Raw genomic sequence first — 20,035 nt, 5'->3', positions numbered from 1 at the left:
GCTTAGCGATGACGCGGATACCTGCAGCTCGTACACAGTGTAGTTACGTATGGGCTGCGGGTACATCTGTCACCATGGAGCACAATGGGCTCTTTGTTGCGATATCCGCAGTAAAGTAGAACCTGCTGCGTTCTGTTTTCTGCGAGTGGATAACGTAATTCCAACCCACTAATGTGAGCGTAATTGTGTAATCCAATGCGATTAATCTGCATATTACTGTGGATCAGATGCATGCGGGATCCATATTTCCTATCCGGTCATGTGAGATTGGCCTAAGGTAGATCGCTACTGTTGCAGCCGTTCGGAGGTTCCCACCTTGCTTTCAGGCCAGACCAGGGTTTAGCAGTATTCCTACCTCTCCTGGAGCTGAGGGGTGTGGTGGTTGCAAGAGTAATGTCAGTCATCACCTGGTGCTGAGTAGCTCTGCTCCTATTTAAGCAGTGCTAGTACTGACCCCAGTGCTGGTCAATGCTTCAGTTGCCGCTGGACAGTTGCTGAGGAACACATCCTGGCTGAAACTCCTCCGTGCTAGCTAAGTTCCTATTTCTTCTTTGTTTGGTTTTCTGTTTCTCTTTCTTTTGTTCTAGGGCTCCCTGATAGGGACTTGTCAGTGGCCCAGGCACGCGTGCGGGTCCGCACCTGTCAGAGCGATTGGCCCGCCGAGTAGGCAGGGCCCCCTCCCGGATTAGGGGTTTATAGGGAGAGGATTTCCCGTAGTTTTATGTTTTCTTTGCAGAGTTGTGCCTTTTCGTTTGGTTTGGATATTGCACGTCCGGTTGGACGCAACAGCTACCTTTTTATCACGTTACCGACGACTGCTCAGCGAGACCACTGGTCACTGCTGCAGGCTCTCAGCTACTGTTGGTTTTTACTTAGATTTTAAATTACCCTGGCAATCCACGGCTTTTACGCATGCGTCTGCCATTTTGCCGATAGGCGCATGCGCAGGGTAACGTCCGTGGATAAATTCGGCTCACAAATACCTTCGGCTAGATTCCGGGAGATTAGGCTGCAGGTCGCCCACAGATCTTATTTAACCCCTGTGAGAGGTCACTATATGGGAATCTACCCTACCTCAAATTGTTTCAAATGTAAGGCACCAAACGCCAATCTGTTCCACTCTCTATGGACCTGTCCTCTGATACAAGCTTTCTGGTCCCAAGTCCATACTTACACTACTACACATCTGACGACTTTCTGTCCGCAGAAGCCCATATGGGCGATTTTTGGCTATTTAGATCCAAGTAAGTACCGCTGTTCAAAAGGGGCTCGCAAACTTTTACACTTCGTGGCGGTGGCACATCTGAAGGCTATCTTACAAATGTGAATACAGCCCCTCCCTTTAAACTATTTCTAGACAAACTAGGCTTCCTGTTCCAAATGGATTGGGCTGAAACATCTTTCTTCAAGAAGAAAATGGTGCAGTCCTTCTTTATGGCTTGGGGAGCTTTGTCCAAATGCTGTCACTGAGAATTAGAGAAAAACTCAGTAACTTTTTCACCACACGTGTTGGCTCCAGGAGTAATTAGCATTCGGAGATCGACCCCTCTAAGATGTCCTATGTGCTGTGCTGGTGGTGCAGGAGGACCCTCCCACATCTTCTACTGCGTCTCCAATGTGTATTTCAGAGGTCTGCTTTATATATGCAGATATACTGATGTTATTCCTGGAGAGCTCACACAAATCGTCCTGTCCTCATTGAATGAGAGAGGAGACAAAGTGTAGCTCTGTGGTCATAGCAGGTCTGGTTCTTTTTCTTTTTTTTTTTCTTAGGTTTCCTTTTTCTTTTCTTTTTTGATGTTTGCTTAAAAATAGGCAAACTGTTCACCGGGACTACATCTGTCCATATACCTGCTGCCACGCAGTCGAAGGCTGCTCTATGACATCCCACCAAAAGTTACAACTGGTTTGATTTTCTAAGACTTTTGGATTTCAAACAAGGCCAATATGGATACTCTATGTGCAACACAGCTTGAGATAAAGCTTAAAGCAACCCAGGAATGACAAGACTGAGAGCTGCTGGTCTGCGCAGCTGTCACTTCATCTCCCAATTCACCCTCCTGTATCTCAGGCTGTATTGTGGCCAGGACCAACATTCCACTTTATTGGCTTTACAACCAGCATAAAATTGATCCTCCAGCCACAATAAAGCCTGAGATACAGCTATTAGTAGCAAGGTTGTTCCACCTACGTTATTAGCTACAGGAATGCCTCCCTGAGAGATCCATGGTCAGGAGGAAAAGGGTTAAAGTAGCATGTTATTTATACCACACATTGAATGTTATGTAAGAGAGAAAAAGTAATGCTAGAATGGCTCAATTGTAGTCGCCTCGTCTCCCCAAAAATGGAATAAAAAAGTATCTAGAGGTCCTATATTCCCTAAAACAGCACTAATACAAACTCCAGCTCAGCCGGCAATAAACAACATCTCCCACAGATCCACCAAAGGGAAATGTAAAAAGTTCTGGGGTTCAAACTTTGGTGAGTTAGCACAACTTTGGTGTGGGGGTGGGGTTTCTGTAGAACATCCTGCTTGCTTCTCCGTATGTCCTACAGAAGCCCTGTTCTGCTGAAACACAAAACAAACTCATTAATACAAAATATAGTTTCCTTCGCAGAAAGCAGGTGTAAACAAAAAAGGTAACTTTTTTAAAAAGAAAAGTAAAAAATAACCGTAATTATAGAGCTTTGGCATTGCCATATTCACACCAAAACACTAAATAAGAAGAATGTGTCCATTTACTGCACAGCGATGTCATTAAAACCAAACTAAAAAAACTATGCCTCAATTATGTTTTTTAAAATAATTTCACCCCAAAAACTTTTCTAATTAATTTCTAATAAAATATTTTTAAAAGTTCTCCATACATTAACCCCTTAACGACCAGCCCATAGTGTTTTTACGTCCTCCCGAAGTGGGCTTTATTCTCTGAGGACGTAAAAACATGTGTCCTGCAGAAAATAATGCCCCTCGGGCTGTGGACGTGACAGCTCCATGCTGTTGGTGTCCGCAGGTAGCTGACAGCATGGAGCTGTCATCCCGGGCTGTTCGGATCCCCCCCCGGCATTGCGATCGGCGCTATGCAATGGATAGCGCCGATCGCAAAAAAGTAAATAAAAGTGCAATAATAGTTAAAGATTCAGCTGCTCCGATGGATGGGATCCATCGGAGCAGCTGAAATTACTCACCGAGGTCCGCCGCACGACTCCCCGCTGTCCCGATGCTCCGGGCGCCGTAGCCGTCCTTCTGCGCATGCGCGCCAGGCGGCATTACGTCAGCCGATGCGCAGAAGGCTCGGCGGCGCGGGAGACTTAAAATCTCCTGGCTCCCGGCTCCTGTAGGTAGCCGGGAGGCAGGAGATGTCAGCGGGGACCGCAGTGAGCGGTCCCCGATACCGCGATCGCCGTTATACAATAAATAACGACGATCGCGGAAAAGTGAAAGAAAGTGTAAAAAAAGAAAAGTTTCACCTCCCCTCATGGATCAGATCCATGAGGGGAGGTGAAAATACTCACCTCAGGTCCGCCGATGTCCTCCGGCCGGTGTCGGGACCCCCCACTGGCTTCTGCGATGTGCCTATGCGGCGCGCATGCGCAGAAGCCGGCGAGCCCGGCAAATTCAAAATCTCCCTGCACCCGGCTGTCACAGATAGCCGAGTGCAGGGAGATATGACTGGGGACCGCTGTATGCGGTTTCCAGTCATATGATCACCGTTATCCATCAGATAACGGTGATCATATAAAGTTAAAAAGTAAAAAAAAAAAAAAAAAAAAAAAGTTAAAAGTAAAAAAAAGTTTAAAAAGTTAAAGTTTCATCTCCCCTTATGGATCGTATCCGTAAGGGGGGATGAAATTACGTACCCAAGGTCCCGGATTTGTTCCCTGGTGGGATGTTGATCCACGGATCTTACCCCAGCTTCGGCGCATGCGCCCGTCAGCATGATGGCGGACGCATGCGCAAAAGTGAAATATTGCCCAAGAAATATAAAATCTCCCTGCTGCTGGCTACAAAAGGTAGCCAAGAGCCTGGAGATGTCACGGGGAGCCGCGGTGAGCGGTTACTGGTCACGTGATCGCCGTTATCCAATGCATAATGGCGATCACGTAAAAGTTCTTTAAAAAGTGGCAGTTTCATTTCCCCTCACCGATGCGATCGGTTGGGGAAGATGAAACATCTTCTCGGAGGCTTCCGCATTTGAATCCAGATGCGATTATCCTCCATGGACCCTTCCGGCTGCTGCGCATGCGCCCGCCGGCAAAATGCCGGACACATTCGCAGGAGCCGGGAAGCCCAGGAAATTTTAAATCTCCTTGCTCCCAGTGACCAATGGTTGCTGAGTGCTTGGAGCAGTGACCGACGGCCTCATTGAGCGGTCCCCGGTCACGTGATAAAGTAGCGAACTAACATTAGGCCGGTCACACATGACCAGAGAGGAATTACGGGTTCTGCATGCGCTTGATTAGCGGTAATCCACGGATCAATCGCATGCATTGGATTACACAATTCCCCCCCAATTAGCGGGTCGGAATTACATAATCCACTCTCAGAAACAGAACACAGCATGCTATATTTTACCGCGAATATCCGCGACCTAGAGCCCTTTGTGCTCTATGACCGCGGATATACTCGCACCCCATATGCAAACACATTGTGTACGGGCTGCGGGTACCCGAGTCATCTCTAAGCGACGGCACAGGAAATGCAAACAGAAAACCGCCTGTGTGAGTAGGCAGTTATGCGCAGTACATTACGCAACCGTACGCAGGGTCACAGCCTGGCTCACAGCTGGGATCCGCTGCGGGCCTCGGCAAGCGGATTCCGCCTACGTGAGCCCGGCGTTATTCAGACCGCTACCTGTAATCCGTAATTTACAAGAAGCCCCAGGAACGTTCGTCTTCCTGCAGTTCCAGGAGCAGCTTGTTGAGCGCCTTCTGTGTGAGACCGCTGCACCGCAGCAAGATTACAAAGCCTCACAGCGCCACTTTCTACACCCCATCCCCGCCGCTGAGGTTACGAAATACCCCCCAAAATACATGAGAGGAGGGGGGAGGGGATACCCGGTTTTCTTGCCCCATGTGCCCAATCCAACCAGCCTCCGTAATTACCCCTGTCTTCGGACATAAAACGCAGTTTATATTATTACCTTTATCTAATATTTAGGGAATGCCAAAAAATGGGGATGGCGGGGGTGGGGGATTATTTTTAGGAAGTCAAATTTTTTTCCATATAAGTGGGCAATGGGGCCTGGAATTTATTCAGTTCTGCCCTGAAATCCAGCGGGCATTCCCTCCATTATGGGCCTAGCCATGTGTCCTGTAAGTAGATTAGGGCCACAATGGGTATGTTTCTGAACACGGGACAAACGGGGGGATCCATTTTGGGGTGAAAGTCTTCATTCCTATGTACACTGTACAAAAAAAACAGTTTTTAAATTGACAAAATTGCCAAACAAATGAAAATCGTAATTTTTTCCTTTTGCTTTGCTTAGATTCATTCAAATACTTTGGGGTCAAAATATGCAGTACACCCCTAGATGAATTTGTTAAGGGGTCTAGTTTTTAAAATGGGGTCATTTGTGGGGGTTCTCTATCGTTTTGGACGCTCAGTGGCTCTACATGTGGGCAATGGGGACTGGAATTTATTCCGTTGTACCCTGAAATCCAACGGGTGCTCCTTCCATTATAGGCCTAGCTATGTTTCCTTTAAGTAGATTAGGGCCACAATGGGTATGTTTCTGAACACGGGACAAACGGGGGTATCCATTTTGGGGTGAACATCTTCATTCCTATGTACACTTTCCAAAAAAAACTGTTTTTAAATTGACACAATTGCCAAAAAAATGAAAATCATAATTTTTTCCTTCTGCTTGGCTTAGATTCATTCAAAAACTGTGAAGTCAAAAAAGTCATCATACCCCTAGATAAATTCGTTAGGGGGTCTACTTTTCAAAATAGGGTCACTTGTGGGGGTTCTCCATCGTTTTGGTCACTCAATGGCTCTACAAGTGGGCAATGGGGACTAAATCTCCTTCAAGCAAAATTTCTGTTCCGAAAGCCACCGGTTGCTCCTTTCATTTTGGGCCCCATTGTGCATTTTGGCCTAATACTAGGGCCACAATGGGTATGTTTCTGAGCACAGGACAAACAGGGGTATCCATTTTGGGGTGCAAGTCTTCATTCATATATGTGCGGTACAAAAAAAACTGCTTTTGAAATGACAGAATTACCAAAAAAATGAAAATCGTATTTTTTTTCCTTCGGCTTGGCTTAGATTCATTCAAAAACTATGAAGTCAAAAAAGTCATCGTACCCCTAGATAAATTCGTTAAGGGGTCTACGTTTCAAAATGGGGTCACTTGTGGGCGTTCTCCATAGTTTTGGTCACTCAATGGCTCTACAAGTGGGCAATGGGGCCTAAATCTCCTTCAAGCAAAATTTCTGTTCCGAAAGCCACCGATTGCTCCTTTCATTTTGGGCCCCATTGTGCATCCAAACGTAAGATTAGGGCCACAATGGGTATGTTTCTGAGCACGGGACAAACAGGGGTATCCATTCTGGGGTGCAAATCCTAATTTTCATGTGTACTATAGAAAAAAGTCCTGTCTTTAAAATGACATATTTGCAAAAATATGAAATTTTTGTTTTTCTCTTCTAAATTGCATTGACTCCTGAAAAAAAACTGTGGGGTTAAAATACTCATGACACCCCTCAGTGAATACGTTAAAGGGTGTAGTTTTTAAAATGGGGTCACTTGTGGGGGTATCTATCATTTTGACTCCTATGAGCCTTTCCAATCTTGGATTGGTGTAGGAAAACAAAGTGTTCCTCAAAATGCTGAAAAGTAATGTTACATTTGTACGTCTCCTAAATGGTTAAAAAAAGAACGAAAGTTTTTCCAATGTGCGCCCAAAGTAAAGTAAACGGATGGAAATATAAATCTTAGCAAAAATTTCTATATTATGTTTGCACATATTTGAGATATTGCAGTTGGAAATGTGAAAAAATTACGATTTCTTCAAAATGTTCCCAATTTTGGCGCTTTTAATAAATAAACACAAATTCTATCGGTCTTTTTTTCCACCTAAATGAAGTACAATATGTGGCGAAAAAACAATGTCAGAATCGCTTGGATATGCAAAACCTTTCTGGTGTTTTTCCATGCTAAAGTGACACGTGTCAGATTTGCAAAATTTGGCCTGGTCATTAAGGCGTAAACAGGCTTGGTCACTAAGGGGTTAAAAGGTTCCATAGAAAAACAACAACTATTTGTCCCTTCAAAAAAACAAGCTCTTATACTGCTTTGTTAGCAGAAAAAAAGCAATTGTACTATAGTGGTGGGGATGTAAAACGGCTGTAGGAAGGGGTTAAAGGGAACCTGCCTGATTGTCATACATACATCCCAACACGCATGTACATTGCAGACATCTATATTGTGCTCTAAAACACTGCAGCGCTTCAGAGAAAAGACTGTAAAAAGCAGCTCTGAACTTGGAGAAGAGTCAGTGGGGCGGACGCTGATGACTTCTCCCTGCCTGGGTCAGGTATTAGTCAAACTAATCTGGGTTGGGGAGAACCCTGTCAGGAATTTGATTTGCCTGTAGTTCGTGCTTCATAAAACTCTGACAGGTTCCTTTTAATATCTCCTTATAGGGGTTTTCCCATGACTTGCTTCATAACCACTCCATCTTTCCTGGTTGCTGCGGACCAGGACATGTGACTGCTGCAGCCAATCACTGGCCACAGTGAAGACCTTTCATAGCCAGTGATTGGCTAGAGCAGTCACATGTCCTGGTCAGCGACAACCAGGAAGGACACGGGTTGTGAAGCAATTTTAACTAATGGCAAAACACTTTTAAATGTTTCCCCTTATTATCTCCAGTAAAGTTTATTTATAAGTGTTTTTTTTTTTTTTGAGGTTTTTACATTGGTTCATATTCTTTCCATTCAGGTCCCTACAGGATTGATTCATCAAAGATGGAGAAGGACAGAAACAAGGTGGCAAAAAGTGTATTAAATCTCACCCTAGAGATACTCTTCCAGCTTACTGGAGAGGTGAGAGATTCTGATGATGTCACATTACATCATTATTATCCATGGTAATAACAGATGATGTCACTGGAGATGGAGAGATTCTGAGGATGTCACATTACATCATTATTATCCATGGTAGTAACAGATGATATGACTAGCGAGTGGAGATATTCTGATGATGTCACATTACATCTGTTAGGAAAATCATCAGAGGGGTTTCATAGTATTTCATTGCCTGGTCCGAATTATATGAGAAGTTGTGTACACAAATCATTGACACATGACACAGTCAGTATCATCCAACAATGAAGCTCTTCATTGTCTCTTCGTTGTCTATTACAAGGCAGACAATGTGTGTGTGTGTGTGTGTGTGTATATATATATATATATATATATATATATATATATATATATATATATATATACAGATATAGTTCACTTACATCTCGTCAGAAATACATGCCCCTCTTATAATTATAAGAACTCATGATTGGTTCTAGGAGCTAATGGTTTAACATATGTTAACGCCTCAAAGCGTGTCCCTACCAAACACGTAATTCCCAGGAATCTGAAACTAGATTCTCTATACACTTTCCAGCAGTTTCTGTATGAATGGAGAGTTAGAAACCGCTATCTCTAGACATTCCTAAGCCAGGAAACGATATGGGGGGAGTATGAGCCTGCATCTACATACCAGTGCACAACATGAACTGAGTTAATTATTTAGATGCTAGTTATCCACTAAGAAGGAAGATATACTAGTATGTGTGTGTGTGTGTGTGTGTGTATATGTGTGTGTGTGTGTGTATATGTGTGTATATATATATATATATATATATATATATACTACATACATGCATGTGGTTTCCCTAGGCTGATGTAAGAAACCTATATTATTACTATAACACATCATTCTTATCTATGGTAATAACATATGATGTCACTGGAGGGGGGAGAGATTCTGATGATGTCACTGGAGAGGTGATGGACTCTGGAAATGTCTGTAGTGATATTTATTAATGTCTCCCCATATACAGGATTACACAGTAGTGAAGAAGACCTCTAGTGATGCCTGTCAGGCCCCTGTGTGTGATGGATGGGGAAGACCCCTGAGCCCAATCATGGGGCCACCACCTCACCCACCCCCCCCCTCTGATACATGAGGACATCAATGTACAGAAGATTCTAGAACTCACCAACAAGATGATTGAGCTGCTGACTGGAGAGGTGACGCTGCAGGGAATGTTGGGGCATTATACAGTAACAGCACTGGAGGCTTCTGGGTAATGACTGTATATTGTGTTGTCAGGTCTCTATAAGGTGTCGAGATGTCGCTGTCTATTTCTCCTTGGAGGAACGGGAGTATTTAGAAGGACACAAGGATCTGTACAAGGAGGCCATGATGGAGACCCACCAGCCGCTCCCATCACCAGGTAATAGACAGGACTAAATACACGGGGACTTTATTATCTGTATGTAAAGAATGACTTCAGTGTCTGTCTGTGTTTCTTGCAGTTCCAGCCAGTAAGAGAAGCCCACCAGAGAGATGTCCCCATCCTCTTCTTCCACAGGACCACCAGGTAGGTGGAGATGTCCCTCTGATCTGTAGAAGGCTGTGAATCTCTTGTCTTCAGTCTTATTAGATGTCTTCTACTTGTGTGATGAGGCCGGTGGAGATGGCAGGATTACCGCTGACCAGAGATATTAGATCAGTTGTGTCAAACTCAGTTTCACCTAGGGCCACATCAGCAGATTATTAGCCACATTTACAACCCTTTTTTCTTTATTTGTTTTTTTTTTTTTTAATCAAACATGAACAATGTAAATTGCTCAACACAACTAAAATTACATGTGGTCCTCTGACTTCTCCACAAGATGCCACATTTACCGTCTCAGAATTATTCACCCCTGAATAGAATCCCTCACAACAGCACACATTAGGAAATCAGTTGTTGCTTCAAGCACACCGGATCCAACTAATCAAGGGCTTCATTAGTTGCATCAGGTGTGCTTGAGAGAAAATAGATCACATAGCTGGACTGGCAAGAGCTTTGCAGACTGTGATGTTTGTTTGCATGTTAGAAATTCAGATAAGTGAAAAGACTGGTCTAAAAAGGTAAAAGAAACAAACATTGCCTTGTTCAAACAAGGAAAGGGGTGCAATAGATACAAAGCCACCGAATGTTCCTAGAGATATAGCTGAATACAAGTTCATTGTTACAGGAACACCGGCTACACTATTCAGACATGGCAGAAAGAGTCGCCACTAGATACTGGAGGAGGCAGTTGGTCAAAAACCCTTCAGTGGCTGCAAAAGGCCAGCAGCAAGATCTGGTGGCAGCAGCACTGGGGTTCCCGTTTATACAGTAAGATACATACTAAAAGCTGGACTCCAACACGTCCACCTCTACAGACCCAAAAGTAGAATGCATTTAATGAGCGCATACACGAAAATAGTGAGTATAACAATACCAAATACATTGGGCTTTTAATTACAAATAGTTGTCAGAGAATTACAAAGTAACACAGTACTTTAGGCTGAAAAAAGACACCTGTCCATCCAGTTGGGTCTATTACCCCCCAATGTTGTTCCAGAGTAAGGCAACCCCCCCCCCCCTGCTCCCCGGCCCCCAATGAGTTATAAGCCAATTTTCCTCATTTTAGGGCAAAAAACTCCTCACCGACAACACGAATAATATTAATAAGTTATTACTAATAATAATCCGCACAATATTCAATGTGTGCTCTGACCAGAGACTTGTAAAGAGGAACAACAATGTTCTTGTCATGTGCCCCTAGATCTCTTCTGATGCCCCCGATGATTCTATTTGCCTTGGCAGCAGCTGTCTGACACTGGTTGCTCCAATTAAGTTTTCAGTAGACTACAATCCCCAAGTCCTTCTCCATCTCAGTGTTAACCAGTGGTTTCCCATTTAGTCTGTAATGGTGACATATATGGTCTCTGTACATTCAGATAATCATAACCGTTACACCTGTGAGTCTTAATTAATATTAGGAACAGTGTCAATATAAAAACATAACTGAATTACTTGTCCGATAACCTAGTAAACCAAGACATCTGGGCGTAAATTCCAGATAATTATCAGTACAGGTAAGAAAAAAAGTAAATCCACTTGTCAGATAATCAGGAAGACAAACGCACTTAATTCTGAAAACAGGCATTTGTTATCCTGCGGTTACTTTGTTGTAAAGGGACGGCCGTTATATAATGCAGTAGTGTGAAGCACATTATGATCATGTAGAATCAACCACAGCTACAAGATTATAGAATGAAAGGGCTTCTGTCACCGGGTTCATGAGGTTTGGCTTGGAGTTGAGCTCTGAGTCGTGGAGGGGGCCGTGCTGGCTTTTCCCCGCCTGCAGCATACAGAGTGATGGCTCTCTTCCTATACACAGAAGGGGAGAGAGCTGTCAGTTTGTGTGATGCGAGAGGGAAAAGCCAGCACGGTCCCCTCCCTGATTCAAAGCTCAACTCCAAGCCAAACTTCATGAACCGGGTGACAGAATCCCTTTAAGGAGTAGCCTAAAAAGTGCATCCACTTTGACATGACGAATAACTACTCCTGTTAGGTTATTTTTTTGTTGTCATGATGATTAATGATCTTTTTGTGTCATGTAAAACCTTCCACACGACTTCTCCAACCGTCTGCTGACTTTAACAATATCTGTCTCACAGCTTTTGTATCGGGATGAAGATCTGACCAATATTAATACTACTGAGACAAGTGTGAGGGGCGATCAGCGGTGTAAAGAGGAGATTCCTACAGGTAACCGCCCAGGTGAGTAGTAACCACTAAGTACAGCAGAGAAAAGTCACAGATTCTCCTCGGTCAGCGGCTGCTGATAGTTATGTAGATTTATAAGCTCTGGGATCTGTCAGTTTCCGCTGTATATTCCCCCATTCAGCTGGAGTATAAACTATATATGGATGACATGTGATACCGTTATAGGTGATAACACATGATGGGCATTTACGGTACGGACATGAAACACACCTATGTGAGCGGGAACTACTATTCATTATATGTAAAACAATTAGCACAGCGCTCCACGACAGATACTTCACAATATCTTTAAGGAAATGAATAAAGGGACTCACCCGGTGTCTAGCGGGTACCCTGCTGGCATCTCCCGCTGGCACCTCCACATCCTGCTGGGCATATAGTAATTACCAATCAAGGATCCTCTCAGTCTTCTTACTTATCCTGTGGTCACAGGAGAGCTGCTGAATAGTATTAGGCCTTTTGCACAAGTTCAGGCAGAATGTGGTACAACATCCAATGAAAATAATAAACTACATCCAGCGCCCGTGAGAAGACAGTTGTTACGATCCTTCAGCAAAGTATTAGAGAGGTTTTTATTGCAACACGTTTTGTCGCACTCAGCGCCTTTTTCAAGCAAGATACAAACAAACAGATATACACATCTTTATAGTCATGATGTCCATTATGACATGATGTCCATTATGACTATAAAGATGCGCTGGATGTAGTTTTTTATTTTCATTGGATGTTGTACCACTATTCATTATATGATGTCTATACTGATGAGGGAGAAATGGTCTTCCAGCTCCGGTACTAAGGGTCCTTTTACACTGACCAACTCTGATCTGATGTAACCAGCGCTGATCGGTAGGCAGGTCAGTCACTGCTGGATTACTTTTTGTTTTACACGGGCCAAGAATTACTGCTATGAGAATGAATGCTGTTTAGTCTGACCGCTGATGCACATAGGCCGGCTGGCCATCTCCTCGGTAATATGGAGAGATGTAAAGCTGAAAATCATCGATCAGCTGATAAGCGAGTGTTACTAGTATGTCCGCTCAGGGATGTCCCTTTTACATAACCTGACGATCAGGTGTACAAATGTTCGTGCCTGATGATCAGGACATGTAAAAGGGTTTTGAGGAACCATTAATTCCTATTAGACTGATGTCAAGCTGCTGTGTGCTAACACAATACTGAAGATGGAGGCAAAGACCCCGATAACAGAATCCAGAATGTGGAGACATAGACCCAAAGAACAGAGGATTCTTTAGAGGATGTAAGTCTAGTGCTGGAGTGTCAGGGATGTCGCTCACCAGAGACTTGGCAGGAAGACACCGAGGTGCTGATCATCATGAAGATCCCACTCAGACAGCCACTGTTTCCCATCTAACGTCTGTCCATGTATTACATAGATCGCACTTATACTCTTTATAGCCAGTTGGGGTATTAACATTAACATGTTTTTATGTGGTTCACAGCATGTCCTATTCTGGTTTGGTTCACGGACCAGAATCAGACATGCAATGTCTACTGCCTGCCAGCATGGGGCAGCACACAGTCCGTATGTGCCCATGTGATGTCCAATGGGAGTTCTCTGGCACAACTCACACTCAGCCATCTGAATATGGCTGACCAGATAAATCATATTTCAGGTGTCACATCTTATCTCTCAGCTGTGAGTGAATGCGGTTTCTTAGAATCCCCCTCCCTTACATTGTACTGTAGATTATACAATTCCGCAGTGTGTGATCTCACCGTAATACTCTTCCAGTTGCCATAAATGGGCACAATTGGGAAACAGATTCCGAGTAGTTTCATCCTAATATAATGTCTGAGCCGATTATAAGGGGGTTGGAGATAAAGTAACGGCTTACAGATGTGTTCTCTAATGGCTCCAAAGAGTTTGTTCAGAATCGGGAAAAGTCTAATGGCCGGACCGCCATCAGGGCAGGATAAATGGTTACAGAGGCCCCCGCTGATTGCTGGCTGCTGCCTGCCTGTCAATAAAGATATCAGTATGTCCTGAGCCAAGTCAGTGATCGCCAGCACTCTGCACACTAGCAGTAGGAATTATATCTCGGGGGTGGATCCCTTTAAGGAGCCCCCCAGTGGTCATTGACGGTTACTCTGCTTCCCGCTGGCCATTCTGCTCCCCACCTCCTACTAAAGACTCCAACACCATCCCCCAACCGTCCCCTGGGGCTCTCATAAATCTCACTATATGGGAGCCCAATATGTCTCATGGCAGTATGAGGGTTAAAATTCTAAGTGCAACACCAATCGGCCCCACCCCACTTGCCCCGTTGCGGGCCGCAAGAAGAGACACCACACAGAGGTCTGGTATAGTTTCTCACACGGGACATGGCTCTCGGCTGACGTCGACCTGCCAACGTGCTTTATTACAGATTACATGAGATCTTATACCTTTTGTCCCCTCCCCACTAGGGGGTGATGGGCTCATAACCATATATGGGAAGTCCGGATTTGCGGACTGAGACAGTGAAAATCATATAACAGTCATGTACATTTGAACATCTTGATATCTTGTTCCAGCGCTTCTGGGAAATCGGCCAAGTACACGCGGCCTTGTGTCTGGTTCCGTATCTTCTCTGAATTTCTAGAACATCTCTCAGCCTTGCAAAGCCTTGGCATATCTGATTTAAGGCGACGTATTAAGTTTTTTATAGAGTTAGTACAAATGAGAATAAAGTTAGTATACATAAAAAGAAAGGCATATAACTATATCTATATAAATGTATATATTCCAGTGTTTTCTTTTCTACCTACAAGGATATATATGTATCCCTCTCAAACCCCCCTAAAAAACTTAATATGGAGATCAAGCATCAGACTTTGCACTCTTCCTCGGTCGTCTCTCCCTTGCGTCAGGGTTTCTCCACTGCCCGTAAGTCCCTACTCCTAAAAGGGAGGGATCCCTACCTCACCTCAGAAGGAGGCCATGGATTCCCTGGGCTTATTTCCGGGCCTCCATACCCTCTATCTGTACAAGTTAACATCCCACAGGGTGTGCCCTCGCCGGAACCTAAGGTCTTCTGCACTTTCCCTAGGCAAATGGGAAGTCCACTGACAGTCCATCTTATGAGACTGAGGCAGACACAGTACTAGTCCATCTCTCCATTCTTCTGGTAACGTATCTGGTTGGCATTATCGGAACTGGCTCTTCATCTTTTTCAAACAAGGGAAATTTTGGTCACATTATCCAGTCCCTTACTCATACTCTTTTTGATCAAAGGGAAAATACACGTACAGGAAGTTACATACCCCACCTCTTTCTGCTAAAATCATATCCAGGGCCACTCTATTTTGGAACGCCATGGATGCAGTGGGCCCTAAATGGTCAATTAACCCTTGCAAAAGCATCTCTGGTGTAGTTTACAAACCTCTGCTAATTGTAATAGATATAATTCATCTAATCTACATTATTATTAACAGTGACAATAGAAAATAAGGACTCAAAACCTGCTTTAACCTGATCTCTAGAATTAAATTCATCTGGCACCCCCCTTGGCACTCCTATTGTATCTATGTGTACATGTGGATTAAAGTTACCACCTGGAGCGTCAACGTCTCTCTTAGCACGATGCGGTGTTGGATTCTCACCCTCAGTGTACTCTTCATATTGCACATTTGATTGTATTAATTTGTTCTGAAACAGGGGCTAGTGAAATCCGCTGCAGATCTGGGTCAAAACTCACACCATATACTGTGGATTGTCATGCAGATTTGGGGTGGACCTGCATCAAAATCTGCCATGTGTGAACGGACCCAAAGAGTGGAAACACACAGTACAATTGGCCACATAAAATACTGGCATAATTACATGGTGACTGGCCGCAGTCGGTGGGCACGGTCTGGTGGTGTGTGACCGGCCACAATGTGTCCTTGCATCCTTAGTTATCTATTTAGCTGGAAATAAAGCCCCAGAACCAACCTTAATACATAAATACAGTACCAGAACCAAGGTCATAACATAATTAACGCCTTCCCTCCCCATGACGTAAGGGTACGTCCTGGCAGCGGGGTACTTACCGCAAAATGACGTACCCTTACGTCATAGGAATACATCATCAGTCATGATCTCGCTCTATCCCGCAGCGGGAACCGGCTGCCGATGCGCCCCCGCTGTTAACCCCTTCTGTGCCGCGATCTATGTAGATTGCGGCATGGGAAGGGTTCACAGAGGGAGTGCACGATATAATCGCAGAGAGCCCGGCCTGTTGCCATGGCAACAGGACGCCAGATACCGGTGTCCTCTGTTTCCTCTGTTTCCAGAGCTTTGATTGCCGTATAAGCGATATGACATGACATGGCAGGGCAGTAGCCCTGCCATGCCTTATCACAGCGATCATCAGTGCTGTGCTGTAAGTGCCCAGAGGGACACAAATTGTGAAAAAAAAAAATGTAAAAAAGTATAAAAAAAGGTAAAAAAAAATCAAAATGGCACATATTTAGTATCGACACGTCCGTACCGGTGTGTACAAAAAGTTGAATACGCTTTTTATACTGCACGACAAAAAGCGTAAAAAAAACCCGCAAAAAGCAGAGGCAAAATGCAATAAAACTGATCAAAAAAGCTGTATATTCCCCAAAGTGGCACCGATAAAAACTACAGTTTGCCACGCAAAAAACAAGCCCTTATACAGTGATGTTGATGGATAAATAAAGGAGTTACGAGGGGGGCGAAAATGGAAGAAAAAAAAAAGGGAGCCGCGTCATGAAGGGGTTAAGCGTCTTGCGGTACTCCAGACAGTTAAAGATTTCCATCCTTTAATACTATGTCTACAGGAGGCGCATCTCTCGTGAGACTCGCTGTCCTCCTTTAAAGTTAGGTGGGCAGGGCACAATGTTCACTCCGTGTACTCTACTTCCTCCAGGGGGGTTAGCATTCTTGTTCATCGTTCTATTCCGTTTGTGACTTTTGCGCAGAGGATAGACGCAGAGGGCTGTTTTGTCTGCCTTCACTGTAAAATATTTCACTATGTTTGCCTACTTGTCTCAGTATACCTTCCACCTCCTTATAGCAATGTGGTTATGTGACAGATTCTGGGCTTTATAGCGGAGACGCCAGATGTCCTGATACTGGGAGACTTTAATTCAGTAATTGACCCCCATTTGGATAGACTACGCTCACAGGGACCACCAGACGGAGGGGGTTTGACTCCGCTGGGTCGCTTACTGGGGGAGACACTTCTACTAGATGTGTAGCGTACCAGGAACATGGATGTCAGATACTACTCATGCCATTCCAGTACATATCAGACTCTGTAACCAATTGACTTGGCAATTGACAAAACTCTGTTATATGAGGGCGTACAATTGGTCCGATGCCTTCCTAGGGTATTGTCTGACCACTCCCCAGTGCAAATTGTTGTGCGACATTCTGGAAGTGGTGCGCCTATGTGTCCTTTGTGGAGGTTTAATGCGTACTGGCTCAATATAATAGGACACCAAGACCTGGGAGAAACCCTGAAGGAATACTTTGAGTTAAACGCAGGCTTTGCAACTATTACTGTACAATGGGAAGCGATGAAAGCCTATCACAGGGGTATTCTACAGCGAGTGACACAGATGAAAAGGAGACATAGAAAGCGGGTTCAAGAACTAAGAAAGCAGCTGACAGATAGAGGGGCCAGGTTTGTGGAGATGGGTACAGTAGAGGCGATTGAGCATTGGAAGGCAGCCCCGGAACAAGTGACTCTGTATACCTTAGAGACTGCAGCACATAAGCGTAAATTTAAAAAACAGGCTTATTTTGAGGCGGGTGAACGGGCCGGACATATGCTAGCAGTAGTTTGACAGGCACAGAGAAGTCCCGAAAGAACAAATCATGCAGTACTTGGCAGATATAGAATTACCAAGCTTGACTGCTGAACATAGGGAATTTCTAGATTCTCCTGTGGGGTTGGGGGAGCTGAAGGAAGCTTTAGAATCAATGCAGAATAATAAGTCACCAGGGGACAACGGCCTTCCAGTTGAGTTGTACAAACAATATGCGGGGCTACTATTACCAAAATTACTGGAGGTACTATTAGAAGCGGAGTGACAGACGGAATTACCAGCATCAATGTGTAACACAGTAACAACGATTATCAGAAAACCGGGGAAAGCCCCATTGCTGCCAGAATCATAAAGACCTATCTCGTAGTTAAATGTGAATGTAAAGCTCCTATCAGAAGTCTTGGCTAATAGACTCTCACAAGTGGTCATGACTCTTATCCATCCAGATCAGAGTGGATTTATCCCGGCTCGATCCACGGCAATTAATATAAGGAGACTATATCTTACTCTTCAGTTGCCAGTGGACAATATGGGGCAGAGAATAATATGCTCGTTAGACGCTGCTAAAGCATTCAACGGTGTGGAATGGCCCTTTCTATGGGAAGTATTGGAGAAGATGGGCTTGGTTAGTCCTTCATGAGACTCATAAAGCAGAGGAACAAGGCAAGGTTGTCCACTTTCCCGCTCCTCTTTGCATTGGTGATTGAACCCCGCGCCAGTGTTCTGAGATCTTGCCCTAAGTTGATAAGGTTTAGAAGAGGGCAATTGGAGGAAAAAGTGGCACTATATGCAGATGATTTGCTTCTATTTCTGGGTGATGGTAAATTGTTGGATGTTGCAATGTCTCTGATCAGACAATACAGTTTGTTTTCTGGTCTGACAATTAATTGGAGCAAATCTGATATACTGCCAGTAGATGACCCTAATCTAGAGGTGGAGGAAAATAGGACCTCTATGCAATGCAAGTCTGTTGTTATGTACTTGGGAGTCAAAGTCTCAAGGCACGTCTTGGAATAGGGAAAATTGAATCTAGACCCCTTATTGGTGAAATTTAGGAAAAAACATTGTGTCCGGTATAAACTTCCCGTAACGATTATAGGAAAAGTGAACATCATTAAGATGGTTTGGATGCCGCAGTTGCTGTATCTACTTCATAACTCGCCTCACTGTCTTAAGCAGAGTCTCTTCTATAGGGTCAGCCGACTGTTTAGAGGCTTGATTTTGAAAGAAAAAGGGCCTAGAATTAGATTGGAGACACTATGTAATCCTAAGGGGGAGGGGGGACTTGCACTGCTTAATCCTACAAAAATTTTTCTGGCATCGCAAATACAACACTTCAAGGAATGGAAATCAGAGGATACTAGTGATTGGAGTTTTCGACTCCCAAAAATCTATTTTAGTAATGCACATCTGTTTGAGTCCCTAGAGAGTCTTAAATTCCGCTGTAACACCCAGAATTTTCCAACTTTAGTTCTTATGCATAAGGTTTGGTGGAAGGTTAGAGAGATAATGGGAGTCAAGGGCTATACGCACTACACTCCTATCTGGGACAATCCGAAGTTACAGGAGTTAGAAAAGCCGGAGGGCTTTCAAGGGTGGAAAGATAGAGAGATTAGACGATTGTCCCAGATAGTGACTGGTGCAAATATAAAATCCTTTGAGCAGCCGAGAGATGAATATGGTCTGCCGCACATGCAATTTTTTAAGTATCTACAACTCGCACACCTTTCAGATGGAGAAGGGCCTGGATGACCTAGAATTTGGAAAATTCCTACCAGCAGAGATTATAGGTGGATCAACCATTACAAAGGGGAAGATATCACACATATATTCATATATACAGGGTCAGATTAATTTGTTCTATCCTCTGGCAACAAGGAGCAAATGGGAGGAAGATATAGGTGCTATTGAAGAATCACTGTGGGAGGAAATATCACAGATGACTCCCAAGCTGTCTCTGAGTGAGTCCCATGGATCACAAATATATTTGTTACATAGAGTGTATCGCACTCCAGCGTTCCTATACGGTATGGGTCTGAGAGACACCCCTCTGTGTAATAGATGCAAGATCCACACAGCAGACCTTATACATATGATGTGGCGCTGTCCAAAACTACAAAAATATTGGTCCGAGGTATGCAGTCTGATCCATAGTGTGTATGTACATTAGAATTTACCCCGCTGGTAGGCGTTCTGGGTTATGTGAATGAGAAACTGTCAGTACCAGAAAATTAATAGCACCGCACCAGCTGGATGAGACCCTCCTGATCTGACCAAACTCACAAAAAGTCACTCAAATTCTAATGTGGAAAAAAGGTGTTTATTGCAAAAGGAAAACGTTACAGAAATACAATATATGCCTCAAATGGCTGCATGCCTTTGGTCTCCTTAATACCGATCTGCTTAGAGGTGAGTGC

The 20,035-nt window shown here is 44.1% G+C and overlaps 2 protein-coding genes and 1 pseudogene across 8 annotated transcripts in view; all 3 read left to right on the top strand.

The window, feature by feature from the left end:
* Nucleotides 1-20,035, top strand: part of LOC136627322 (zinc finger protein 420-like) — a 417,405-nt pseudogene that overhangs the window by 14,794 nt on the left and 382,576 nt on the right.
* Nucleotides 1-20,035, top strand: part of LOC136627319 (oocyte zinc finger protein XlCOF6-like) — a 232,291-nt gene that overhangs the window by 207,230 nt on the left and 5,026 nt on the right. For 5 of the 6 annotated variants that reach the window (XM_066602320.1, XM_066602317.1, XM_066602319.1 and 2 more), the window contains one exon: nt 11,729-11,831. In XM_066602320.1, the coding sequence (XP_066458417.1) occupies nt 11,729-11,831 (103 nt within the window). The remainder of the gene's footprint in view (nt 1-11,728; nt 11,832-20,035) is intronic. The other variant, XM_066602316.1, reaches the window with a different exon arrangement.
* The window catches only part of LOC136627324 (zinc finger protein 585A-like), a 525,937-nt gene continuing 515,030 nt past the window's right edge, over nt 9,129-20,035 (top strand). For both annotated transcript variants that reach the window (XM_066602330.1, XM_066602329.1), the window contains exons 1-2: nt 9,129-9,258; nt 9,341-9,464. In XM_066602330.1, the coding sequence (XP_066458427.1) occupies nt 9,235-9,258; nt 9,341-9,464 (148 nt within the window). In that variant the 5' untranslated portion in view covers nt 9,129-9,234. The remainder of the gene's footprint in view (nt 9,259-9,340; nt 9,465-20,035) is intronic.

Source organism: Eleutherodactylus coqui, chromosome 5, assembly GCF_035609145.1.
Source record: "Eleutherodactylus coqui strain aEleCoq1 chromosome 5, aEleCoq1.hap1, whole genome shotgun sequence".
NCBI lineage: Eukaryota > Metazoa > Chordata > Amphibia > Anura > Eleutherodactylidae > Eleutherodactylus > Eleutherodactylus coqui.
Note: the sequence above shows the minus strand (reverse complement) of the source record. Positions and strands in the feature narration are given on the sequence as shown.